Genomic DNA, 27,380 nt, shown 5'->3' with positions numbered 1-27,380 from the left:
GACTTGGCCTCTTGGGGGTTTTTTGTTTGTTTATTTGTTTTGGTTTTTTTCCTCCCCACAGTTTGACAATCCAATGCAAAACTGGAAGCTTTTGTAACATATGGAGTATTTATTTTCATGGTACTTTGCAACCCCTGCAGTTCGTCTGTGGGGGATGAGAAAAAATTGACAACCTGGAAGATGTCAAATCACTGAGATTTGGCTTATCTTCTCTACAGTGTATTTTTTTTTCTCTTGATGTACAGAGAAGTGTAAGATATAACTGATGTCACTGTGTGACTGCTTAGATAAATTATAAAATAACAGACTGACCATGTCTTCTCTGTATAAAATGTTTTCTATAAACTTCTGCCAGGTATGTGTAGCTGCTGTCCTGATGTAACATGCTTGTTTCCAGAGTTGGGCACGGTGACTGCTGTAAAACATGGTACTTTCCATATTAGCACTGTCTAGTTTGAGTAAATAAAATTGTGATTACCAAACCTCTGCCATGCCTGTTCAGTGTGCACCCCTCAAGAATATCACAGAACCACAGACTGTTAATGTTGGAAGGGACCTCTGGAGCTCATCCAGTCCACCACCCTGTCAAGGCAGGGTCACTTCAAACAGATGACACAGGAACATGTCCGGGTGGGTTTGGAATGTCTCTGGAGGGGAAGACTCCACAACCTCCCTGTGCAGAATGCGTTACTGATGTAAATAAAAACTGGTGATGTGGGAATGCAGCTGAAGGCTCCATTGACTGTTTGTGTTTTTTAATGGATGTAAAGTCAGTAGGGAGTACAAAACTATGCATGAAGCACTCCTCTGCATCAGCACCACTTCTTTTGCTTTATCCTTAACTTGCACCTTGGGCTTTTCGACCTTTAATGGGTGAAGAAAACAGAAATAATACTCTGGCAGTATCCTTGCGCGGGGGAAGCCTGACCGAGGGCAATGATCACTGCCGAGGGACACCCTGGCACCTCTCGGCGGAGGAGGGGTGGGTGCGCAGGGGAATGCGGTGCTGGGGAAACGCAAGCCTGGGGCCATTCCTGCGCGGGGAGGAGCCGCTTCCCGCTGGGGAGGAGAGTCCGTGTGTGGGGCGGGAGGGGTGAGGGAAGCGCCCGTGGGCTCCTCCCCTGCCCTCCGTCCCTTCGCCGCCGCGGTGAGTGCCGGGGAAGGGCCGGGGCGCAGGGCTGGCGGGTTCCAGTGTCTGCTTTCTGTAAAGCAGAGTTTCTGTGGTGCCGCGTGAAAGGCTCGCAAGGTGGGAGGGGAAGGGCTGCGCCGCTCCCGAGCTGGAAACTTCGGGGCTCCGTGGTGTTTCCTCAGCAGGGTCCCTCCCGGGAGCGGGGAGCGGGGACGGGCAGCAGCGCCCGCAGCTCCGCGGCGCCTTCGTACGAAGCACAGCAGCGCTGCCCGGCGTCAGTGCTGCTCCGGATGCTGGCGAGGACGTGGTGTTCCTGAGGGCTGTTGGGGAAGGGTGGCGAGGTCCCAGGGACCGGGGAGGTGGGAGGGATGCGTGGCTCCGCTCCCGCCCTGGCGGCCGCCTCGCTCGGGCCATTTGCTTCCCCGAAGGCCGCAGCGGAGATCCCAGTCACGCGGCACTCGCTCAGGCCCCGGTGCTGTGCCCACCTCAGGCGAAAGAAGCTGGAAGAGAAGGAGGCGGGAGCGGTTCGCAGGGCAGGATGGTGCCCCGTGGCCTGGCCGTGATTCCATCAGTTCCGTGATTCCATCCGCTGCGCTTTCCGTGTAGGAGTCACTGCTGGGTGAATGTGAAAATAGTAAATGGCAGTAGAAGAGCAGTTCCATGTTTATAGACAACAGTGAATTGCCCCCTCCTCCTCTGTCTCTTAACAAAACAAAACAAAACAAAATCCCCAAGGTTTCTCTAGTTGGAGGAAGTTTCTTTGCTTTCTAGTAGTGGCTCCTTATTATTTATTGATCTTTTCCCACCGGGAAGTAGTTACAAGGAAGCCACATAAAGTCTTCCTGACAGGGGCTTCTTAATGCGTCCAAACACTGTATATAAAGTTATATTTCTATACAGAGGAATCTGTTATCATATGTAGGAACAAAACCTGTGAGGGATGTGAATATTTCTGTCAAAGCCTGTGCCTTTTAAAGAAAAGCTTGTCATTTTACCAGATGGAGGCAGAAATAATTTCTTCTGTGTTCTTTTATATCTGTTGCTTTTCAAATAACTAGGGATGCTTACAAAATCTTATGATACAATCAAAAGAGAGGGAGAGAGGGCAGGGAGGGAAAAGCACTGAAAGAAGCTGATCTCTGGGAGCCCAGAGCGATGCAAGAGCGCGAGTTGTAATGGATTTACAGGAACGTGATGTTAACATATGGCTCCCTGGGCATTTATTGACATGGGTAGCATCACTGATGATAGTTAGACATTGTGAAGTGGGGCGTGATGAGTGTGCTTTAATTCACACAAACAGAATAATTTAAGATCTGCACAGGGACTCTGTAGAAGCTCTACCACTGCACCATTTTTGCTATAATAATAAAAGGCTATTTTTTAGTACCTTTGGGAATACATTGCATTGTTTCTCATCAAACATGCAGACTTTTTGTGTAGCACATGTGCCCATTTGCCTCTGATCTCTGCATGTTTTTTACTGTTCTTGAACTAAGTAAAATAGCTGAAGTTCTTTTAAATGTGAGAGCTGCTGTGTGGAAATAGGTGTTTTATTCACTTATTATAGTCAAAGACTGCCGCAGCAGAACACAAAATAAACGCCGCTCACACGCCGAGATGGCCAAGGCAAAAAAGGCTCATTTATTTCTCGATATTTATAGAATTCCAAAAGTGACCATGGATTGGAGGATAAAATTGCCACTTCTCCAACCACACTGGTCAAACCAACAGTCCATCAATTCTCTCCTCCTCCAGAAAGGAATGCAAAACAGTCATTATTTACATGAAAAGTGTGTGAGAAACTGCATTACAAAAATGTAAACATTGGAAGGCTTAGAAGAACTTTAGAAGAACAGGGTGACAAAAAACTGACTGCTGTTGCATGCATCACATAAGCTGTGGAAAATCAGTCCCTTTTCTGTCTCTCCCAATGATAGCAAAAACTGGTATTTATGCTGGCCTGATAGAGTCCAGATTACCAAGCACACCAAAATGTCCAGTTCTCCTCTTGCTGTAATGACTCTGTAGTAAGTAACTGGCACTGTAAAATAGCTTTTCTCAGGAAACGAATCTGACTTGGAGACACAAAGGGCGTATTTCATGTGAAATGTTTTCATGCAGCCACCTCTGGAAGAGTGATCATGTTTTGAATGCTACGGACAGAAGGCTGTGCTAGTGGGGACTCCACTAGCCCTGGGCTGGCACTCAGGGTTGTGTGCTTCTCTGTGGTCCTGCCACAGCTGGCTACTAGGTCCTGTGTAAATCCTGAAGATAATCCAGCTGCTGGCTGTAGGTAACTAGGTAACAGCAGAGGACTTTATTTCACAGGCAATTTAGAGGAACAGTTCTTGTCAGGATAGCAAGACTGCAGAAGAAGTAGTATTGACTGAGTTTGCAGCTCTTCAGAAATATTCTAGATTGGTCTCAAATTAGTTGCTTTAAGGGACAGTTGTTAATTAATTTGCTCCTTGTATTGTCTTTACTGCATCATTCTACACAGTCTCCTTGGGAGCAGCTGACTCAATAAGGACTCAATTCCCTAGCTGACCCAGAAGTTGAAATGTGTTTTGCTGTTCTGTAAGATCCTTCAGCCACTTTATCTACAACATTTGCCTTTGACAAGACATTGTTGCAATAAACCAGCACATTTTTTGCTGCCAGGGGTCTTGCAGCACTGGAACAGGCATCACAGTTTAGTTAGAAGAAAAGAGCTAGGAGATCTGAGTAAAAAGAGGATGTGAGGAGGGCAGGGCCAGGGAAAGTAGAAATGAATATATGCTTGCACAATGCTGAAAGTAGAGGGAACTCAGAGGAAACACGAGATAGAAGTGCCAGTGCCTTCGTGCAGAAGGCATCGGTGCCACTGCAGTTTATTGACATGGGTTGTACAAAACCTTGCTGGAAGTACGATGCTTTTACTGTACCTCTTACTATGACAAATTTCATTTCCTTGTTTCATTTCCCTCCTTATTCCTGGCCTGATCCCCATCTTGCTTCCTCTTTTTATTCTCAGTGGCACAGGTTTATGATTGCATTGATTGCCACGCTTGCTGTTGCTTCTCATATTGCTTCAATCCCCATCAACATTTCATTTGGCCAAGACCCTGTCTTCCCTTTCTTGGCTTTTACAGCTGATGGGTAGGTATTCTGGGTTCTTTTTAATTCCTTCTAGTCTGTTTCCTGCCTTCTTCACCTGATGGACTTTGCTGACTTCAAAATGGCTAACTGCATTTCCTCTCCAACATCATTGGCAGCCTCTTTAGTAAGTAATTGGGTTTTTAATACTTTTCCTCTTAGGAACAAGAAGTCCATTCTGCTCCCAGAAAGGAAGCTTTTCTCCATAAGTCTTTCTCCTGTTGTCTCCCCATACCAGACTCCTGCTTCATTTAGGCATCATCTGTCTTGTCTGTCTCCATTCCTCCCCAGGTGTTCTGCTGTTTCGGCTACTCTGTCAAGCTTGCAAGTCTTTCCCTTTTTCTTGCTCATTTCTCCAAATAGATGTGTTCACAAGCTGTTGCTGTTAGAACAGGTGATCTGTTTTGACTGTAACTTGTAGGAGCCTTGAGGTGTCTTTCAGAAAAATGATTTTATTCACTTTTTCCCTTTCAGAAGTGGAAGGCAGTACACTGAGGTGTCTCACATTAATGTGTGTCTCAGTCTTTCCTACCAGATCCCCATGACTGATGCAACATCAGTCACACAAATTGCACTGGAATTGAATCCAGCATCTGGAGGGCCCAAGATAAGGCAAAGAACACTGTATGCACTCTAGTAAGGAAGTGCTTTCAATGCCTGTTTATAAGCTGCATGAGCTTTTACCTTTAAACATACCAGATGTTTAACCTAGCATTGTAAAACTGACAGATCCTTCCACTTTGCAACCTTGTGTTCCCTCACTGAAAAACTCATGTTGAAGCACTATGGAAGCTGGGACTCTGCAGAAAGAGAGGTGATGGGCTTGCAGATAACCTGGAGACCTCATGTTGTCACACACGGGCCTCACGTTTTTAAAAATGCCACTAAACCCACCCCAACTGCAAAAAAAAAAAACCCACCCCAACAACACAAAGAAAGCCCTAGTGAAACATAATCATATATGTCAAATTTCTTCATACAGCTGATACACTTTGCTATGAATATATGTAGCAGGAAGTCTTTCTGTTCCAGCACCATTTAAAGTGTTCAGCTCTTCATCTGGTGTGGATTTTCTTAATCTGTGAATGGTGGAAATTTCCATTTTTTTCTTACTAAAAAGGGCTGATGAAAAATACTAAGTACTCCAGTACTAGATGGTGTGGGGTTTTGCATTAAATTTAGTCTTTTCATTGAAAATATCACTGAGTACATCATCATGCACAGAATTCATATTGCCAGTGCTGATTTTCCTGCTTGGCATTTTTGTTCTTTCTCCTTTCCTCCCTGATGTTTCGCCTCACTTTATATTCCTTTTTGCTTGGTTTCTTGTTTCTCCATTCTCCTGCAGATCACCCTGTGTGAAAGGGAGCATGCTTTGTCCTGCAGCATTTGTATGCACACCTCTTCCAGTTGCAGCCATGGTTTGTACTGACTTGGACGTAGTCAGATGCAGGGCAGACATCTTTGGGACCTTCTGGTCATTCCATATCATGTTCTGTCCTGCTGCTGTTATTTCTTCTTTCTTTTCCTATGATCTTTCTAGATGGAACTGAAGTAGTAAAGAAAATACTTCTATTTGCTTTGTGCACTTGACAACATGTTGGGTCATTCTTATGGTTTTCTGAATATTTGTCTCAGTTCTTCACACAAATTAGGAAGAAAGAAAATGCATTAGAATAATGTGGTCCTGGAATAACCAAAGCAAGCAAGGAATGTTGGGTGGATGCTGTATCTTGAAAGAATAGGTTTAATATTTTAATTGCGTGTTTTAAGATGATGCTGTCCCTTTAAATAAAGCCTACAGATATTTGAGGCTAAATTATGTTTTCAGCATGCTTGGTCTTTATTCACGGAATGAACTTTCTTGAACAAAGAGATGTGCCAGTGTGGCTTCTGGAAAGCTGGGTGACTCAGAAATCAGCCACTTCCTCGGGTGGGTCATCTGAATGGGGTAATGAAAGCGTGATTTGTCCTGAGTAGATGCAGTCAGTGAGTGGTGTGGTAAGAAATTCAGATCACTTGGTTACATTCCATTTGTTGGAAACAGTTTTGCCATTTTGGGAGTTGGCTGTGAGCCGCACAGTTGTGCTGGGGATTTATCAGGTCTCAGCCCTTGGAGAGCCCAGCTCTTAATGCAGTTATCTGCATGCATGCAGGTCAGCAACCGTAAATTGGGACCTACTGGGAAATCTGAGGGGCTGAGCTGGTTTGCCTTGCTGGTTTGAGTGTAGATAGTTAGTATCACTAAAATGCAGTACCATAAACTGGGTCCTTCTCCAGCATCAAGCAGGAGAAGCTTCACTGATGCAGACAGCAGCTTCTGATATAGAAAACCCACAGAAGTGAGATTGTTCCAGTAGCAGGTCACTTAGAATAATCTGTGAGCTGGCAGGGCTCAGTTACAGCTCGACAGGGGAGCACTGGGGAGCATTTGAAGAAGTTTGCCATCACTGCAAATGTCTTGGGAAATTGTGAGAATTTTGTAGCAGCAGAGTTGGCACATTTACAGAATTGTTGAAGGGTTTTGTCTTTTGGTTTTGTTAATATGACTATAATCAGAATCTAAGAACATTCTTCCAGATATCCCCTGACCTGCTGAAACAACAGTATGTTTTAACTATTACAGGGCGTTGTCAGTCATTTGTGTTGATCGTGCAGATTCTCACTGTCTGTGTGAAGGTGATTCATTTGTGATCTTGGAAAAAAATTAGCTTCTTGCATGGGAAATCGTGTGTGCAAGTTTGTACCTAAATAGTACCTAAATGAACTTACTGTTGAATTGTAACTACAATATAACTTCATGCCTACTGTATGGTGGGCAAATTAACTACAATTACAAGAAGCCCTGCTTTAGTAATACAATAGAGAGCAGTCTGACCCTCATTCCTCTTGCTTTATGCCTTGTAGAGAAAAATAGGAATAAATGAACATCTAAAAAGAGCTCCCAAGAGGTGGTTTGGAGAACAAGGGCATACACTGTGTATATATTTGCCAACAAGGAGAGAGCATTCGTGCTAAAGAGTATGGTTTCAAAATAACCTCCCTCCTGGTGTTCGTGAACCTTGTATCCTTAGAAGTTAAACTCTTTTTCCTAGTTTAGCTAAAACTGCCTCAGAGTTCACAAGGCCTTGCTTTCAGGAACACGTATTATATTTGCAGCACTTCTTACAGTCTCTTGTTGTAACAATGAAAAAGCAGAGTGAATTGCTACTGTAAATTAATTCCTCCTACAAAATTAATTGTTATGAAGTATAATTTCATTCTGTTCATTTCGTTGTCCAGATTATGTTTGGACAGATGCCCTGCTTTGTCTACTGAAACATGAAAAACTAATAAAAAAAATTAAATTATGCATTAGGAATAGGCAGTTAATAAAGCAGATGCAAGTGCTGGTGTTTGAGGCAAGCTAGCTCACTGGTACAGGAGGGACACTGCCTATTGTAAATATTTTATTTTTCAAAACCTGAACAAATAAATTAAAGTACCTAAGGAAGAAATGTTATTAAGAAGTTGGCCATGGTGCTTCACAGAGTTTGGGAGTATTCTGTGATGTCTAATTGAAGGATGTATGTGCATAGAATAAGGTTTAAACTGAGGTTCTGTACAATTACTTTTTGCAGGCTCAGGGATGTGAAGGACACATTTCCCGTTTGCCTGAAGTTAAATCCAAGCTGACCTGTCACTACAAATGGACAGTTTTTCAAAGATGAGGCTTGGTGGAGCAGCTTCTTGGTATCTCAACTATGGAAGGCCAACTTTGTGCTAATGTGGACATTTCTGTGAACAAACCTCCAGGAGCAAGGCCTCAGTCCTTCATTGCTTTGCTGAAGGTTCACCGAGAGCTTCTGGTCGGCAGGATCCGAAACACGCAGTGCTTGATTGATAACTTGATTAAGAACGACTACTTCTCCACTGAGGATGCAGAGATTGTTGTCCAGTTTCCTACTCAAGCAGATAAGGTATAATTGTTTTTTCTCTAGCCAGTGAAGCTTTTGGTTACTTTCAGTTTATCACCAGATTTTAAGAGTTCATCCGACAATTTTACATCTAGTGTGTTTTCTAATCTTTGTTGTTTTGGAGTTTTACCACCCCATTCTTCCTGGATGAGTGTCTCCAGCACATCCCTTTCCAGCTCAGCTGGCACTGCTGGTTATGCCCGTTGGCAGCTGTAAGAATTTAGCAGGGTGATAATTGCTGTTCTGTCCCTCCCAGCTGCAGCTTTGTCCTCTGATAAAGATGTGGCCACATAGTTGTTAGAGTATAGTAAGGAAAATCTGCTTAGGATGCTGTGGGATAGATCATCCTACTTTAGGAGAGGCAGAAATGGAATGTTGTTTTAGAAGTCAGTGATTGTTTGTTGTCTGTATAAACACCTTCCTTTCTCTTTAAAGACCTATGTACATTGTAAATGTTTCTGTGGAAAATTGATGTATCCTGGCATATTTGGGGTTTTAATTCATCTTTGGACATCAGTAGCAAGAATTATTTCCTTTCATTAGGAGAAAATTACAGTTTACACAGTTGGTCTTTGCATCCTAGCTTGAAACAGCTGAGGAAATTGTTTCCCAGTCCAACCAATCAGGCAGCTTCAGAGCCCTGTCACAGTTAGGGGCAGGCAAACCATAAAAAATTCAAAGACCTTGGACTTCACCAACAGTGCAGATTTTCATAAAATAATCATTCTTGCTGGCATGTTGAAATGGTAACACAGTGCTCACACTGTGTGTAGGGTCAAAGCTGAATAAATGCACACTGTATGATTATCTCAATTTCTTATTGTTCACCATAATGTGCATAGTTGTTGTACCAAAGCTGAGGGGGAGGCCATGCATCAGGAGTCTATGCAGAGACAGAGAGCAGGCCACAGTAGTGTAAGTGAAGTAGACTCTGTGGGAGCTTCTCTGGAAGGCATAAAACTGCTTTTTAGAGCATACAAATTGTCAGAAAATGCTCCATGTTTGCTGTGCTGCATGTACATCACCCTCATTTAAGTTCACAAGAGACCACAGTCTCTGGAAACTCTTTGTCTGGTTTAGAACTGCATTCTTCATTCATTTCTAGCAAGGGGATCCTGACATTCAAAGTGTGCTTCCAGATGACTGCTCTGTCTTGCAGAGGGTTTTATACTAGCACTGCCTTGTACTGGTGTAGAGATCACCCTCTGCCTTGCCTGTGGAGGTGACACTTTGTGCTGAACTGCTCCAGCCACTGCCTGGTAGCCATTAGTTTTGGTAATGACTGCAGGCAGAGGGGCCATTGTACAAGAGAGCCTGGAGAATTGAGTTGCTGTGTTGGAAGGACAAGTTGTAGGGTTCTGGCTCAGCGTCAAGATCCAGGGAGGGATTCAGCCTCTGGACCTGGCTGGACCCTGAAGTAAATTCAAATGTGACTAGAGTATTTACAAATCAGAGGGTGAATTTAGGGCACTGAGAAACCACCTCTATTTTCATTTTGAACAGCACAGGATTTAAAATACATTATGTAGCCAAACTGAGGAAATCCTTTGGGTTCCCTGTTGAAGAGTGGTATTTATCCATTTTGTTTCTGGTTAGTGTGATTGAGCTACAAGTTCAGTCCTTAACTTGCAGAACCAACTCTCTCACAGCATTCAAACACAAACGGCAGTTGGGTTTTGTGGTGGTTCCAGTTCTGAGCTGGATTTTGATTTCACCTTTTTGAAGCACCAGTTTTGATTCTGGCCCCCTGCTCCACTCCAGAAAGAATCCTAAAGCAGTTGACAAGTATTACTGTGATAAAATGCTGTGTATCAATGATCTTTCCCGCGGTGTTTCTTCAGGTTCGCAAAATTCTAGACTTGGTTCAAAGCAAGGGAGAAGAAGTTTCGGAATATTTCGTCTATGTCCTGCAGAAAGTCACTGATGCTTACTATGAGCTTCAGCCCTGGCTGGATGAAATAGGTTACAAGCCTTCAGAAAATATTTGTAGTAAACCTGTGGAAAATACAGATCCAGGTAAGGTCATGCATCTCTATCCCTTCCCTGAAGTGCCCTGCTGTGTAGGAAGCTCCAACCAAGTGACAGAGAAGAAAAGTTTAGGCAGGCACAGCCAGGGAAAATTAAAAGGCAAAATTAATTAGCCAAATTATAAGGCACACTGTATAACACAAGGGTGATGTTGATAAATGACATCCTGTTTTGTTAAACTCATGCTCTTTCTGCATTTGGTTGTGGGTATGTAACACAATGGCAGAACCACCTTGTGTCATCTGCAGTATTTTCTAGGCCTCTACTACAATTTATTAGCAGCACTGTGATGTTTTGGCCATGGGCTAGCCAATATTTCATGATGAGAACAGTCAAGCAATGAGGCAGGTGGCCCAGGGAGGCTGTGCAGTCTCCATGGGGGTTTTCAAAATCCAGCTAGACAAAGCCCTGAGTAAGCTCATCTGATGTCAGAAATGATCCCGTTCTCAGCAGGAGGTAGGACTAGACCTGAAGTCCCTTCCAACCAGAATTGTTGTCATCCTAAATGATGACTTTTAGCAGCCCTAAAAATCAGAGTTTAAGTATTGCAGAAATTATTTCCTCTGGAGAGGTTTTTCCATACTACATAAATATAAGAATTACTTTGTCCCCATCTAAAGCAAAGTTTCTGTTGAAAACCACAGGCCAACGTTGTGCAATAACTGAGATTCTCTTGTGGGTTTTTTGTCCTCTTAAAAATATCTTTTGAGGTGCCTGGTACTAGGTTTCTAAAATGCATGGCTTCTGTTTGCAATAATATAAATTACTAAAGAAGTTAGGAAAGAATAACCACCTACCTGATAGAACTGCAGTTAGAATACAAGTACAGTGAAATCAATGACCAACAAGTCCAACAAGCCTTTGCAGAGAGTTAAGCAGCCTTTGACAAAGGGTCACGGCCTTGGCTTTGAGTCTCAGCTGAAGGATAGCAACCCCTTAAACCAATGCAGTGTCAGTACTGGCTTTCAGAGAGTGGTGGCTCACATGTGACCTTTCTTTAGCACCTGAATTTCCCAAGTGAGTGATGATGGCAGCACAAATAGAATTAATCTTCCAAAGAACCCTTTCCACATTAGAATTACTTTAGTTTATTGCCCCCTCTGAGTTTCCAAAGAGGTGGGTCATTGTATATATAGGTTTTTAAATAATAGTCTCTTTAATAATAGTTCACTGTCTTTTTAGTTAGCAGGTATTGCCAGAAACTCAGACATGAACTGGGGCGCGACTCCAAGTTTTTTATGTTGTACGCTCAGAAGGAGGAGATGCTGCTTGAAGAAATCTATTCCAACAGTATTATGGAGCTGGTCAGTTTTACCAATGAGAGTCTTGGCCAGGTGGGTCAATTAGAAGCCCTTTTTGATGATGCAGTTGGGCTAATTAATGAAGATGGAGAGACTGTTTATGTCTACGGTGATGCAGGAATCGGAAAATCCATCTTGCTGCAAAAGATACAAAGCCTTTGGGCCAGGAAGGAATTGGACATAGGGGCCAAGTTTTTCTTCCGTTTTCGGTGTAGGATGTTTAGCTGCTTCAAGGAAGATGAAGCCATATGTTTGAAAGACCTGCTCTTCAAATATAATTGCTACCCAGACCAGGACCCCGCAGAAGTGTTCCATCACATCTTGCAGTTCCCTCATACAGTTCTTTTCACTTTTGATGGCTTTGATGAGATCTATTCCAACTTTGATCTCAGCAGCCTACCTGAGGTATGCTCACCCAATGAACCCATCCACCCCCTGGCACTGCTCGTAAGCCTTCTCAGAGGAAAGCTTCTTAAGGGATCCAAGAAAATTCTTACTGCCAGGACAGGAACTGAAATCCAAAAAAACATCATTAGGAAGAAAGTGTTGCTCCGCGGTTTCTCCAGGAATAACCTGAAGGAATACACAGGTATGTTTTTCAAAGATGAGCAGCAACGAGCACTGGTATCAAACCAGTTGGAAGCTAACCCAAATCTCTGCAGTTTGTGTTCAGTGCCTTTATTTTGCTGGATTATCTTTAAATGCTTTGAGCACTTCCACTCCATGTTTGACAGCCATGAACTTCCAGACAGTTCTGTTACATTAACAGATGTATTTTTGCTCATGATTGAAGTCCACCTGAACCGATCTGTGAAAACAAGTTTGCTGAAGAGCAATATCAGGAGCCAAGCAGAGATGTTCAAATCAAGAAAGGAAAGTCTTCTAGCTTTGGGTAAAATGGCATACAGAGGGATGGAGAACTCTTCCTTTATCTTTGAGCAGGAGGAAGTCTCATCGGCAAACATCTCTGAAGAAGATTTGCAATTGGGCTTTCTCAGGACAGTTAAAGGTTACAGTGGCTGTGACAGTCAGGCCACTTACGAGTTCTTGCACTTAACCCTTCAGTCTTTTTTCACAGCTTTGTTTTTGGTTATGGAGGAGAAGGTGGGTACCAAGGAGTTACTTGCGTTTTTCAATGAATGTTCTTCCATGGAGACTGCTCAGACTACTTGCCTTCATATCCCCTGGTTGAAGAAACAGCTAGCAGGGGAGGATCCTTTCCAAAATAAAGAGCACTTTAATTTTACCAACATGTTCCTTTGTGGCCTGCTTTCTGGATCCAGGCAGAAGCTCTTCAGACATTTAGTTTCGCCTGCGGTCATTAAGAGGAAGAGAAAAACACTCATCACCTACCTTGGGGAGAACATGAAATCCCGCCTGAAAGGCTACACTCGGTCCAGGCTTAAAAGCTACAATCAGGTGCAGGTGCAGCCCAACTTTGTGTGGATGCTGCGGTGCCTGTACGAGACGCAGAGTGAGAAGGTGGGGAGGATGGCCGCCCGCCGCATGCACGCCAACTACATCAAGCTGGCCTACTGCAACGCCTGCTCTGCCGACTGCAGCGCCATTGCCTTTGTTCTGCACCACTTCCAAAAGCACCTGGCTCTGGATTTGGACAACAACAACATCAATGACTATGGAATAAAGCAGCTGCAGCCTTGTTTCAGCAAGCTGGCAGTGATCAGGTAGGGGTCTCTGAATGTAAGCAGGTCCTTGCGTATTCTTCGTTTATTCCACAAACTGGTGGGCTGAAGGAGTTGATCTTGCAAGTGGAGGAAGATGAGGATTAGTGCTGCTGCAAACTAATGTTTCAGATCTTCTGAAGTCTTTGTTCATTTAGTCACAGGAGCAGAGATAAGCTGTGAATTTGGAAACCAAAGTGGAAAGAGTGGAAACTTGTCCCTAGAAGAACAGACTGTTCAAACCTGTAGGTTTAGCTCCATCTCAAATTGTTTTGTCTCAGAAGAGTATTTTTATGAGAGAAGGTGCTTAAGGGAAAAAGGAAACATAAGGGCATCCTCCATTGTCTGAAGATTGCCTGAGGCATCTCTGCCCTTGGTCATAGGGGATAAGGGAGGTTCTCCTATTCACAATAACTCTTTATCAGAAGCTTTGAATTTCTTGCTTTTGCATCCTGTCAAAATGTCTGGCTTTCATAGGACAAACACTATCATGTACATCCATGAAAGAATGTAGTTGACGCCTTCAGATGTGGTGTTTCCCCTGAGGTATTTTGCAGGGAAGAGATGGCTTTGTGTGAACAGGGAGAACTAACTCTACCTCTGACATCACAGGCCAGATGGTTTCACCTCCAGCCCTTTGAGCTTGTACCATGTAGCTCTATCTTATTTGTCCAAACATTTAGGTGCAGAAAATCAGGAACTTCATATATATTTTTTTTTAAACTCCTTCAGCCTCATGAGAATTTTTTTTAACAACTGGATTTATTCCTCCTGTTTGGCTATGCCTTGCCTTATTTTCCTCCAGGAATAAATCAAACACAGTGACTTGGTTTTTTTTCCCCAGTTATTTGCAAATTGACTGACCTCCCAGGAGAAAGCAATAAGGAAACTCCTGGGAAAAATGCATAAGTACGTAAGACAAAGAAGAAAAGGCCAGCCTTTCATTCTTCATGCCTATCATGTGATCATGCCATACACAGTGTGATTGATTAATCCTAACATCATCCCCAGCACCAAAACAGTCTTTTAGGTTGCTCTTTTAGGATCCCTTTATGGGTCTTCAGATGTTGAAACTTATTTCTAATGAGCAGTTTCTGCAGGTCAGGAAGTGTTGTTTCCAATGACTTAACTATCCCTTTCAAAGAAGCAGGCTGTCCTGATCTGTAGAAATTGGCTGATCTCTCCTGTGTGCTGGTGCATTCCAAAGGGACCAGGCTGCTAACTAGCAAAGGCTGGGGAGCCTTTTGGTGATAAGGAAGTCTCAGCAGGAAATCTTCAGCTACTGAGTTTGTCTGCAAACTAAATGTAGCCAAAATGTTTTCATAGGGACAGCTTTACCCAGAAAATGTGATTCATGGCAATCGGAATGCTTCACTTGAACCTGTCCATAAGGGGAAAAAGCTTGAGAAGTTACAAAAAAAACCCCCCAAAACAACAACAACAAAAACCCCACCCCAAACAACTGTAAGAAGCATTTTTATTCTGTGAATGACTGACATTGATTTGTTTCGTGTCTGGCTGGGACAATAAAATTAGAAACATCTAGCAGACCCATGGGAGTGCAGTTCTGTTTTCTGGCCAGGGCTTTTCACAACCTTTATTTGGTGAAGCCTGAATGTGTTGTGACTTTCAAGATGCCTGGCTTTCACTGTGTACTCAGAGAGAAGATTGCAAGACTAGTAGTTTGGACAGCTTGCTTTTGCTAGGGTGTTAAGCAGACTTTCTTCCTGGAATCACAGTAAGCACAGGAGGAGGGTGAGATGTTTATCTGGAGTCTGACTTCCTACATTTCATTGTTCTCGGTTCTGTGGACAGCTTCCAGAGCATTACCTAGGAGATCTGGGGCTTTCTGATTTTTATCAGTTTTGGAATGAGCCACATGAACGTGAGCTCACATTTCCCTTAACAGCTTTTAATATGTGGCATAAGGACCTGTTAAAATATCATAGGAAAATGCATAGGCCTCCAGTCATTTGTTAACTCACAGGTTATGAATATTTCTAGTATGTATTGATTCAGACTTTTCATTCTCTTCTTTCCAGGCTCAGTGTAAATCAGGTCACAGATCACGGCGTGAGGATCTTGTATGAAGAACTCTCCAAGTACCAAATTGTGTCTTTTTTGGGGTATGTACCCAGCTGTGAGCAAAACACAGCAGTGATACTAGAAAATAAAACTCTAATGTTGTCAGTACTGACACAGCAGAGGTGGGGTGGAAACTACAGTTTAAGAAAGCAGCTTTTTGTGTCAGAAATGATTCTGTGACAGTTCACTGGGACAAGGACCACAGTTTCCTCTCCCATCACACTCTCTCACAGCCTCCTGCTGGCATCAAACCCTTCTGTGGCACAGTGTGGACAGTTACTGAGCTGTGTGAGCTTGCTAATTTTTATACCGAAAGCCTTCTGCTGTGGAAGGGATAGACTGCAAGCATGAGAGCATGTGTAGTTATAGCTTGCTGTTTTCTCCACTGTAAACTGATTTATTTCAACTATGCAAAGCAGATACAGCTTGGTAGAGACTGCTGTCAGGAACATGCAGTTTCAAGTGTCATGTTCATGATACCAATTTCTTTCAAGAGCTTAATTAGTTCTTAATGAAGTTGAAGCTGGAAGGCACCTTAGCTCTGACTTCCTGCTCTTGGTTAAGTAGCTACATAAAAATGACTTTTTGAAAGGTGAACATGAATACCAAGAATAGCTTTTTTCCTCCAGTGCCCTGATGTAAGTACAACTGCTCAGGTATCTGCTCTTCAGTAATATTTGCAAGGGGATTTTATGACTTTTAAAAGACCAAAAGTACATTATGGTGTTTTGTCTCCTGACTTATCTTCTGGCAATATTATTTCTGTACTAGCACAGGAATAAAGGGAAGCTTTGTTTGCTTGTGGAGACCATTTATTTTTAAAAAATTATATAAATATTCATGATTTGCAGTCTGGTCTCCTTATGTTTTATATCTAGCCCATCACAATATGAATTATATATCAAAATAGAAATACAAGCAACTGTGAATATGTACAAAGCTGCACAGAAAAGATAGATTCTATGTGTGAATCATAAAACATTCAGGTTGTAAATATTTAACAGCAGTAATAACCTATTTTTACCAATGTGATTTTTCTTTAAGCTTATACAACAACCAAATAACTGATGTTGGAGCCAAATATGTTGCAAAATTAATTGAAGAGTGTTCAAGCCTGGAATATGTTAAGTATGTTGGACTGTTTTTCCTTTCTACACTATCCTAATTAAGGTTAAGCAGCTTGAATGGGGAGGAAGAGTAGAAAAAAAGACCAAAATTGTATTTGAAATAAAATATAATTTAAGTTGCAGTTGTGTATTTGTTTTGCAGTAGTCTAGCAGTGGATGGCAGCAGGTGAAACTCTTGAATCCGTAGTCTTTTCTGGAATACAGTAGTGAGTTAAAGGAGTGCATGAGATCTGTTCTTTACCTAAATCCAGTCTGAGCACCTGAGCGAGGCTTAAGCAGTGCATGGACCTTGTTGCTGCTTCCAGCAGGCAAATTCCCTTGGATTTAGTACTGAGTGTTTTAGTGTCTGATCTTTTATGGGCCACTGGGGTCAGGCTATGCTGGTGTCCTTCCTCAACTCTGGAATTCCCCAAATTCACTTGGTGAGTTGTTCCCTTTAATTCCTGGAACTTCCCCAGATAAGAGTGTCTGGCCATGCACATTGGTTGGACATAAAGGTAGATCATTAACCAACGGTTTAATTGTGACCACAGCAGAAACCAGAGGTAGCTGCAGCAATGTCAGCTTTTGGAGGGAATGCAGGAACAGGCAGCCAGGGACTCTTGAGTTCTAGTCCTTGTTCTACCACTGACTTGGTCTGAAACCCCACTCTGGCCATATCCTTCCTACTTGAAATTTTGCAGAATTTTGAAACCCAGGAGCACTTAGTTCTTTCAGTGCTTTAACAGTGCTTTGCTTATTCAATGTAGCTTTCACAAAAAAGGCCTGTTGAAAGATGGTTGCTTTCAGGCTACATAGTAACCCTAGAGACTGTTTTGAGATAGAGTGCACATTCATGTGTCCAAAGTCAGCCAAACAAGACAGTTTTATGTAAATGCAGTGGCTTGGGGGTTGCGGGGTAGGGCTGGGGGTTTGGTCTGTTCTTTAAATCAATCTATATGCAATTATCTCTCCCTTGAACTCCAGCCATTTGATATCCACATAGGCCAAAAATAGAAGAGGTCTTGTGTAAAATTCCAGCCGGAGACTGACTGCTGCACTGACCTATGCCACTGCCTAGAGCCTGTGTTTACAACAGAAAGACTTGAAATTATTGCAGTCTGTGCCTGTCAGCTGCAGTCTCCTCTGGAAACACACAGTCAAGAAATACTCTGTTCCCTGTGGCATCATGAAACATGCTGCATGTAATTCATGAGCTCTGTAGCAATTGCTGAGACTATGAATTATATTAAAAACAAGGGGCCGGGGTCCTTGCCCTGAAGATCAGTTCCTAAAGCTCATTTCTAACATACTGAGCACCAAACCCAAGACTCTACTGCAATACTTCTGATTTGGAGGGCTGACATGTAAAATATGCAAAAGACAACATAAAATTATGTCTTTTAGCCAAAGGTCAAGTGCCTGCAGTGTTTTTCACTCTGGGTTGATCTTTGATAACTGCAGGTAACCTGCAGAGTTAATTAGCCTTAAATACTTGTGTGGCTTTCTGAACTGGTGTTCTGATAGCTGCACAGTTGTCAATGATGCCCCTCATCAATTTCTGTACTTTGTGCAGAATAGGAGCAAACAAAATAACGAGCGAAGGAGGGAAGTGCCTTGCCCAGGCCATCCAGAAGAGCCAGACAATGTTTGAAATTGGGTAAGTTCAGTGCTAAAAAGCAGAAGTTAGGGCTTGATCTTGGCCAGGCACCTGTAAATCCTTAGGATTCCTTTTTTTCATGCTTACCTTCTCTCCTCCTTCTATTCCTTCCTTCCTCAGCAGCTGCATTAGAACAAACAAGTGTAGAGGCATAGGCACATTTTCCATGGAAAATGAGGGCTGCTTTGTTGTTCCTCAGTTCACACAGTGTTTGGTTTGGGTTTTGGCATCTGTTTTTTTCTTTTTCACTGTTAAAGAACCTTAAAGCAGAAACAAACAAACAAGAGGACTGTATATACAGCTAGCCACTTTCTTTATGGCAGCACAACTCCTCTAGAGATACTTGGTTATTTTTAAGTCTGTGGTTTTATGACAATTGGCACTGCATCCAGTTATTGAGTGTCATTGTTACACCTGTCAAACCTTCTGCATCACATGCTGATAAAGTTGTGAGCTGGGAGGATAAAAGGGTGTTCACATCGTCCTTTTCTCTCAGGCTGTCCCTAACTGCAAAGTGCTATTATTGGAGAGAGGTCTTTAGTTACTGCTCTATTTCTCAGGAAAGGTGCTAGGTTTCATTTATTTTATTTATTTTTATCCCTTCTGGCAAATCCCAGTTTCTCCTTTCACTCTACAGGAGAACACATTTCTTAAAATTTAGTACTTGAATACATGGAATTAAAACCTCTGCTTGGCCATTGTGAAAATCACTGTAGCCGTGAAACACAGAGATTGTATTTGTACAATCAGATTTTTGGCCTTTAATTTTGTTGTTCTACAACATTTCACAAATGCAGTGAGCAACCTGCACACTTCCATATAGCTGGGTCTGCTGTGCTGTACTTGCTGTAATTTCAGTGAAAGACTCCTATTTTCTCCCGTGGAGGAAATGATCATTCCAAATGGACTTAGGCTAGCTCGGACAGAAATGTTGAAATAGCAAACTGCCCTGGCTCTGAAGGACAAGGAAATTCTGGGGTATTTACTGGAAGTCCATATGTTTAGATACCACAGAGTGCAATTGATTTTAAAAGAGCTGCCAACTGATTACCCATAAGCTGAGTGTGGCTCTGAGTCATCAAGCCAGGATCCCTGTAAAAAACCCAGCAACGCAGACTTCAGCAGAGGTGTTTCCAAGCCTCGTAATGCAGGGTGAATTTTCAAAGTGGTTACTCTGCATAGAAAGGATTTGACCAGGTACTCCTAGTTTCTGATCAAATCTCTCCAGCTTGTACCATGTTATGTTCTCTCACAAAATAACCCCTTGTGTAATCAAGGATTGTTTTGCCTTTGGAAATATTATTTCTTACCAGTGTGCAGCAAGGTGATCCTGAAAGCACTCCTGCTGCAGCAGGCTGTCTCTAGAGCTGCCTCTGTGCTGTGGCCTGAGGGTGCTGGTGTGTCAGCAGAGGTTACTGGTGCCATGTGCAGGCAGTGGAACATACCTGCCTCAGTGGGGAGGGTACCTGCCAGGTTCCTCACAAGCCTGAAAGACTGTGAAGTAATCAGGAAAGAGGGGAGGGGAGAGAAACAGGGAGAGTGCATTGCCAAGAGTCAGTAGGGCAGCACGACTGATATCTCATGTTCTCCTCTCTTCACTAGGATGTGGGGTAATCAAGTTGGAGATGAAGGAGCAAAGGCATTTGCAGAGGCCCTGAGGAACCACCCCACGTTAACAAACGTGAGGTAAAACACCGGCAGAGCCAGGCAGCTCGGTGCAGTGCTGGCTTTTCCATGCTGCTGTGAAGCAATGACTCTTCCCACCAAAGGCTGGCTTGGAATGCCATCTGGTATGGCAGCCTTTGCTGTGCAGCCAAGAGGTCCCTGGTGCAATTGAGAGGCCAGACTCTGTCAAAAAGCCCTGTGCAGCCTTTAGGCAAGTTAAAAATACCACATGACTGGCATCCTTTCCTCTGTGTGCACCTCCTCCCCTAATGCTGCACAGAGTTCTGGCATTTGTGAAGGCACATGGTCAGTGGGTGCCATTTTGATCTGGGAGCATTAGCAGGAGGAGGCACCAGCTGTCACAGAATCAGGTTCCCAGTGAGTTCAGTATTAACAGCGTCTTTTGAGAAAGAACAGCAGCTTGTACCAAAGTATTTTTCAGGCCATTATGTGAGGGGCTGGGACACTCTTACATTTGGGCTCATCCTGTGCTCCAGTGGAGCTACACCACCACACATTCAGGGCTAGTGAAGTGTCATCCTCATTGGAGTTGAGGGATGGATCTAAACCAGCCTTCTGGAAGCCATAACACAGGTGAGATTGGAAGCACAGCAGAAACCAGCATGTTAAACAGCCCATTCCCTGCTAAGCTTTCAAATGCTGGCTGGGAATTTAAGGATTTAAAGATGTTTTGGGAGTCCCTCCACACAGCTGGAGCGCTGGGTTCATGGTGACTCTCTCTATTTGTCTCCCAGTTCCACTGGCCTCCACGGTGAGGGGAGCAGGCAAGGCTCCTTAGTTTCCCCACAAGGTGGCACATGGCACTAGTTTCTTCAGAAATACTCTGGGAGTTTGGGGATCTCTGGAGAGTTTATTGCTGCCACTTCAGATCCAGGGATTTCAGAGCTGGTGCCTTGTCCTCTTTTCTGCAAGCATGTAGTCAAGCTTAAAAATTAAAAGCTGAACAGGTGCAGTGACCTAGATATTTTTAAACTTAAAAGCCATCTGAAATAGCCATCTTCCCATAATTGCACAATCCATCCAGACGCATCAGACTTGAAAGAAAACATTTTGAACTTGAATCAGAGCTCAGGGATTCTCAGACAAGAGCAAATATGCTGATGAATGTGTTTGCAGAAATAAAGAGGAGTAACTGTGCTGTCTCGAGCTTGGGTTTGCTGGCACTTGTGCAAGGTGAATCCTCTGCTCTGCAGTGTACTTGCTCTTGGCTTCATTTCTTACCTCCCACTGGCTAACCTTGCTCCATGATTAGAATTCATAGTAAGTACCTGTGGTAGCTTTATGTGAAGACAAGGGAAGTAAATCCCTACTACATCAGTTTACTTTACTTGCCTTTGTTAGGCCCAGTCATGATGGACTGAGAATATCCAGTTTAAGCTGAAGCTAGGAGGGACTCATGCCAATACATACTGTGCTATTGCTCTACTTGGTTCCCCTTTCTACCTTTTTTGAGGCCTTGCATTATTTTGAGAGGGGAGATGCACTTTGAACTCTGAAAGCCCAGAGCATAATTTTGACTGGATGATTTTGCCAATGTCTGTTCAAAAAATGAAGGGCAGACTAAGAAATATTTATGGTTTGTAGTGAAAAGCATTACAAGCTCATCTCTCCATACATAACAGAAAGTGTTGTATTTGGAGGAAGAATTAAGTATTTGGATGCCTGAAGGACTTAAAGGACAAAGTGCCCAATTTGTACAGGGATGACAAACACGTGCAAAAACCTGTGTACTGCTAAGCACAGCTCTTTGTCCTTGTTAAGAGCCTCAACTCTGAAAATTACTGAGTGTAACTCTGCTGTCAGTCCCAAGAGCACAACTCACTGACAGCAGAACTTTTGGACTGTTTGATAGACCTGCGCTCAGGCTGCAGACTGTGAACTGCTCTCACTTGTAAAAGTTGTAAAGGGCTCAGTGGTTTGTGAAGTATGTGAGTCTTTGAAACGCACAAATGCTGAGCGGTACATCTGGGAAGCAGATCACCCAGGATATTCCCTTGTATTTGGCAGTGGGAGAGCCAAGTGGTGCTGCGTGTCAGACATTTGTATCTTTACTTCACAGTCTCGCATTCAATGGCATCACGACAGAGGGAGGCAAAAGTATTGCTGAAGCCATGCAGCACAACAACTCCGTGAGGATATTCTGGTAATTGACAGTGTGGTCTCTTTCTCCTCTGCTTCCTTTTCCAGAGCTAAATGCTGGTTTATTTCCTCCAATCCCATCACCCTTCCTACTCTCCTTCTCTCCCTGCCCTCATCCCCTCTGCTTTCCCTATCAGCAAGCTATAATATATCCCTTTGGAAGAATGTGGGCATGAGTAATGGATCAGCAGCATGTGTCCTTTGGGATACATTCCAGTGACCAGTGTCATGCCTCACTCTGCTCCTTCCATCTTGCTTTCCCATCTTCTCTCCTTTCCTCGAAGTCAAGTTCTTTGTCCTCAGTTTTTGCACCTCTTCAGTGTCGTCTGTACCTTTTCCCACTACACCTCATTCACCTTTTAGACACTAAAGCATCATGAGAAAGTATCGCTAGAACATTGCTCAGAGAAATAAAGATCTGATACTCTTGTCTCTTTTACCTCCAGGGCTCCTCTTCAATATCTCTTTGTGTCCAGCCTTTACAAATTGCTCAGGGCAGGAACAGCACATCCCCCTTTGGCTGTCTAAAGCTAAGTCACAGACAAGCTGCAAAAACAGGGGGCTGGAAAATAATATCAATGTACTAAGTGAACATTTTCCCTCCCACTTAGGTTGACTAAAAACGAGTTGGATGATGAGGCAGCAATGAGTTTTGCAGAGATGCTGAAGGTCAACAAGAAACTGGTGCATTTATGGTGAGTTACATTCCACAGTGGCACAGGCTCTTTGGCAGTCACTACATTAAAGCTTCACCTTCCAAGTCTATGTAGGTCACAGTAACAGCTTCTGTGCATGGTCTGGATGCAGCTGACTGCTTGTAGACAGTTCTAACGGGAAGTTAATAAAGCTGCTGTCTAGCATTTGGAACCTGCTTCCATACAGGGAAAAGTTCAAGCTGTTTCTGGTAACTTTCAAACTAATGATTGATTTAATCTCTCGTTAGGGGAACAGTACTGGCCTCAAAATCAAAAGCTTAAAAAAAAAACCAAACCAAAACCCCAAGCAGACAGCTAGAATAGAATAAGGTTATTACAATTCTTTCTGTTTATTATCATGCTATGAAAGTAAATCTTCAACCAAGAACCTAGGAGACAGAGATTTAGATACATGGCACATTTGCCTGATGCTTTCTTTTCTGATGCAAGACACTCATCTCCAAGACATCAATCCCCAGGAAACCAGGAAACTATTTCTAGCAATCACAGTAAGACTTTTTACACTTCTAAGAAAATGCAGCATTGGCTTTTCTAATCCAGAAGTTGCCATTGGATGGGGTTGAGCAGATGTGAGTTGTAAAAAAATAGCCATCCATTAATTTCAAGTGATCCAGGGGAACATCAGACATGGAGTCCCTTTGTATGCTTTACAAAGACTTGCTGACCACACTCTAGCACACTCCCTGTATTAATCGCAGTTCCAGCCCCTTAGGCACCCATGCTGGCTGTCATGGGTGCCAAGTACTCGTAGCCTCTTCTGAAAGCAGCAGAAGCTGTGGTGCCCATCACCCTGAAAATGAAAAGACAGTGGGGGAAGTGCTTGATTTCTTTGTGCACAGCTGCAGATATAATTCACTCATCAGTTTGTGTTGAATTCATAATAAAACTTAACCCAGCCAAAGCAGACGTAGTAATCGAGATAAATGTCTTTGTCATGGCTCAGTGTTGTCCAAGGATGTCTTCCAGTGGACAAATTCATATCCTGCTTTGTTGATTGCCCAGTGGATACCTCCAAAAGGTGGTGACCTGTATAGATAGTTGAACTTGAGGCCGAGTTAAATTTTTTTTCCAGTAGCTGAAAGATTCTAGTGGATCCCTTTGCATTTTGATTCCAAGTGCAGAAACTCCTTTAATGGGAATGCCTCCCTCCCTCCCTCCCTCCCTCAGAGATTGTTCAATACACTCCAGTTTTCAGCCTCATACTGAATCCTGAAGGATTCATGCAACCAGTCACATGGAATGGTGTAGCTGTGGGGCTCACCATGATAGACTGAAAGGTGAGTATTGAATTAAGCTAGGCTGATGAGTATTTTTATACTCATGCAGATGAGTGGCCTTTGTTCATCTTTAGTGAGTGAGATGGTCTAGTTAAAAGTTACCTACTGCTTCATCAGTTTCACCACTTGAGGATCTTATGTATGGTTTTTTTCCTTCCCTAATCTCAGATGAGACATAAGTTTTAGCTGGTAAATTGACTTCACTGGAACTTGCACCTGCTCATACCAGAGTCAAAATCATTGCTTTATCTTCAAAGATCTTGTTGGTCTGATAAGCAAGACTGGAGCATTTGGCAGCTTCTAGATCATAACTGCTAAAACACTAGGCCTACACACAGGGTCTGTATTCAGAATTTTCTGTACATCACTTAAAAATGTCTCACAGTCTTCTTAGTAAGAAAACAGAGCTGAGAGGTTTGTCTGTCTCAATCTAAATACCACAGTCCCATACCACTAGAGAACAGTTCATAGCAGAAATTTGTCAGCTGTGTAATTAAAATTGCTCAGTATCTCCAGAATGCAACCACATGCAAGATTAAAAGGAAAATATTAATACTCTGAGCTCTGTTTCTGAAAGTGCACAAGGGGCATTTGACCAATACTGTGTACCATTCTCACAGATAAAATCACAGTCATTTTCTTGTGGCAGACAGCTTTGCTCCTTGATGTCAGGCTGAGCATAGGTTGTGTATGTGCTGCAAATTAGTTTGCATGTTAGATTGACATGAAATGCTTTTTTTTAGGCTTATCCAGAATCAAATTACAGCCAAAGGGGTGAAGTGCCTCAGCGAAGCTCTCAAGGAGAACACGACTATTCAAGAAATCTGGTAAAGGTCCCTTTCTCTAAGGGTCACTTTGTAAACTTCCTTTCCCTTTAAAACCCTACTGGCCTTACTACTTTCCAGCCTAAAAAATTAAGAGCAAGTTTATGTGAGGCAGGGGTTGTAGTTCCAGCTGTGGATTTCAGACAGGTAAAAAGCCACTGTCATTGAAACATTTCCATGTGTGTGTGTTATGAATGTCAGATGGTTTTCTTGGTTCACATATGTCTGTACCACTGATTTGCAGAATCAGGGCCTGAATTTATAGACCCAGCTTTGCTTGTTGTTTTTATTTTTAAACTTCTGAACATGTTCATGCTTTTCACGACCTAAATGCTAAGCAAGCAGGAGATAGTCACCTTTAATCAGCATTGCTAGTCTGGTTTGCTGAATTTGTGCTTGGACTTTTTTGGGTGGTGCACCAAACATACTGAAAGTGCTAAGCTACAAGGAGATTAACTTTTTGTAGGATTTGTTTGTTTTAGATTAGGTGGGCATCACACAGTCACACGTGTACATTTAAGGCAGAAAGCCAAATACCACATTCCTTCCCTCACCTCAGGGAGCTCAGGAGTCAATAGAACTGAGCTGGTTTTAGCACTGCTGCTTTATTATTGAACATGAAATTTATTTTTAAATATATGTATTTGTTTTAGTGAAAGGACACTGAATTCTTGCTTAGAAAGACAATGACTCACTGTCTGACTGGTGTGTTCCCTGGAGATGTGGAAGTGGTACTTTTTCCAAAAGCCATTGTCAGCTTTCGTCTACAGAAGAGGCATCAATTCCCCCTCAGATCATTCTGAATCTTCAGACTGAAATCTGTCTTTTGATTCTGGCCTGAATGTTCAGAGGCATTCATTAACCCAAGTAATTTCATAAATCTGCATGGTTTAATGGATTTTAACATATCTGAGAGCAGCACTTAACCAGGCTGCTCATTTTCAGGGGTGTCGATATCAATGTAGATTATCTTTATGTAGCCAGAATTGAAAATTTTGCTATTGGTCATTTCATGTTAATAATCCCTGAGTACTTCACAGAATTTTCATTCCATGTTGTCATGGAAGACACAAAATACTCTAGAGACTTAAAATATCTTTAAACCAGCCCACTGCACAGTAAGCACTTTTTTCAACTCTGTGCTGCTTGCTGAAATGCAGACAGCTGGGTTTCTAGTGCCGAGTTCAGTTACTGGAGCTTAGGTGTGTGTTCAGGTTTTGTTTCTGAGGGAGAAGCCGTGTTCCTTGGATGTGCAGTGGGAACAGCAGTGCTGTATCCAGCCTGACACCCATTCCCAGCTGAGAAGCATGCAGCCCACGTGACACTGCAAACCTCTGCACCAAAAATGGTGCACACAGATGATGGGAAACGGTCACTACCTCACTTTCACTCACATCCCTTTTGTTGTACTCTTCCAGCTTGAATGGGAACCTGATAAGCCAAGAAGAGGCCAAAGCTTTTGAAAATGAACAGCGGATCATTTGCTTTTGAATGAGGACTTTTCCATTTTGCCAAGTTGGTGTTAACAAAGGCTACTCCTACACTTGGACTGCAGAGTTTATAAAGGCATCAATCTACAGTGCTCGTGGCAGGAGAGAGATACACAATAAGCTGCCTTTTTATGAACACACTGCACTCCCTCAGTTCCATCCCTTACCCTGCCTGTTATTTTTAATCCTTTTGGTGAGTGGGAAGTTGCCTGGGTAAATAATTAATGTTTGTTTGGTGCTTTGAAGATGAAATGCAAAGTGTTAACAGACTAAATCCACTGGCAGGTGTATGCATTTTGATAACTGAATTTAGATCTATTCTGTACAGTGATGTAAATAATCTCTTAACTTATTTATATACATAAATAAAGACACACACATATTCAAGAAAAGGTGCAAGATGCACAAACTCCACCAGTTCTGAGTATTACCTGCCTCAGAACTGAAAATGAAAACATACACAGCTTTACCAGAAACGGTATCTCTAGTAGTTGCTTGGTGTGCATGTTTTGAACATGAATTCCTTCTTCCTGCCTAGAAATTAGGTCCCTCTTTCTCCACTGACTACAGGCAGCATTATAGACAGTGCTTTTTTTTGTTGTTGGGTTTTTCTGGATAGGTAGGAAGAGATGCATCAGGCTCAGATTACTTTCAGTAATCTTTTTTTCCCATATCGAAGCCAATCCATTTCCTTTCATGCAACCAGAAGCCCTTAGTGCCATCACTGTAAAACCATAACACGGGCAGTAAACCACTTCTGCTCCAAATTTCCAGAGGGCTGCACAGAAACAGCTGCCTCCTGTTTCCACAGTGTTTGTTCTGGGGAGGGGGTCTGGAGAGAAATGTGAACAATTAATTAGCAGGCTGTTCATTGCCTTGGCTCCTGGCCTGGGCTCCGTGCTGGTGGCACTACACCAATATCACGTTGCCCAGCATCGGTGGGGAGAAAGGACGACTGAAAATCAACTGCGTCAAGGAGAAATCCCTTCTCCCAGCAACAGGCAAGCACACAGGAGGGTTGAGATTGGCCTGGAAAGCTTTTAGTCTGTGCTTGAATCAGTGGACAGAGCAAGGCAAGGGGATGCAGTAATAATGAGGACCAGCAAGAAAACATTCTCCTCCCACAAATGATTATTATTTAGGGATTGTAACTGTAGAGGCTT

The 27,380-nt window shown here is 42.9% G+C and overlaps 1 protein-coding gene across 8 annotated transcripts; it reads left to right on the top strand.

Annotated features, from left to right (window-relative positions):
• Positions 1-1,098: 1,098 nt before the first annotated feature.
• NOD1 (nucleotide binding oligomerization domain containing 1) lies at positions 1,099-26,604 on the top strand. 8 transcript variants are annotated; one of them, XM_039710755.1, is made up of 12 exons: positions 1,099-1,147; positions 7,888-8,226; positions 10,065-10,239; positions 11,434-13,237; positions 15,277-15,360; positions 16,364-16,447; positions 18,002-18,085; positions 19,688-19,771; positions 21,831-21,914; positions 22,522-22,605; positions 24,647-24,730; positions 26,146-26,604. In XM_039710755.1, exons 2-12 carry the CDS (start codon positions 8,011-8,013, stop codon positions 26,216-26,218), a joined length of 2,856 nt encoding a protein of 951 aa, XP_039566689.1. In that variant the 5' UTR covers positions 1,099-1,147; positions 7,888-8,010; the 3' UTR covers positions 26,219-26,604. The 8 variants fall into 8 exon arrangements, 6 of the variants coding, with proteins under 6 accessions (XP_039566689.1, XP_039566680.1, XP_039566728.1 ...); XM_039710746.1 differs by lacking the exon at positions 1,099-1,147 and adding an exon at positions 1,154-1,731; XM_039710763.1 differs by lacking the exon at positions 1,099-1,147 and adding an exon at positions 1,174-1,246.
• The last annotated feature ends 776 nt before the right edge of the window (positions 26,605-27,380 follow it).

This window comes from Passer montanus, unplaced genomic scaffold (genome assembly GCF_014805655.1).
Source record: "Passer montanus isolate IOZ18808 unplaced genomic scaffold, ASM1480565v1 scaffold10, whole genome shotgun sequence".
Classification (NCBI taxonomy): domain Eukaryota; kingdom Metazoa; phylum Chordata; class Aves; order Passeriformes; family Passeridae; genus Passer; species Passer montanus.
This window is presented reverse-complemented; position numbering and strand designations above follow the sequence as displayed.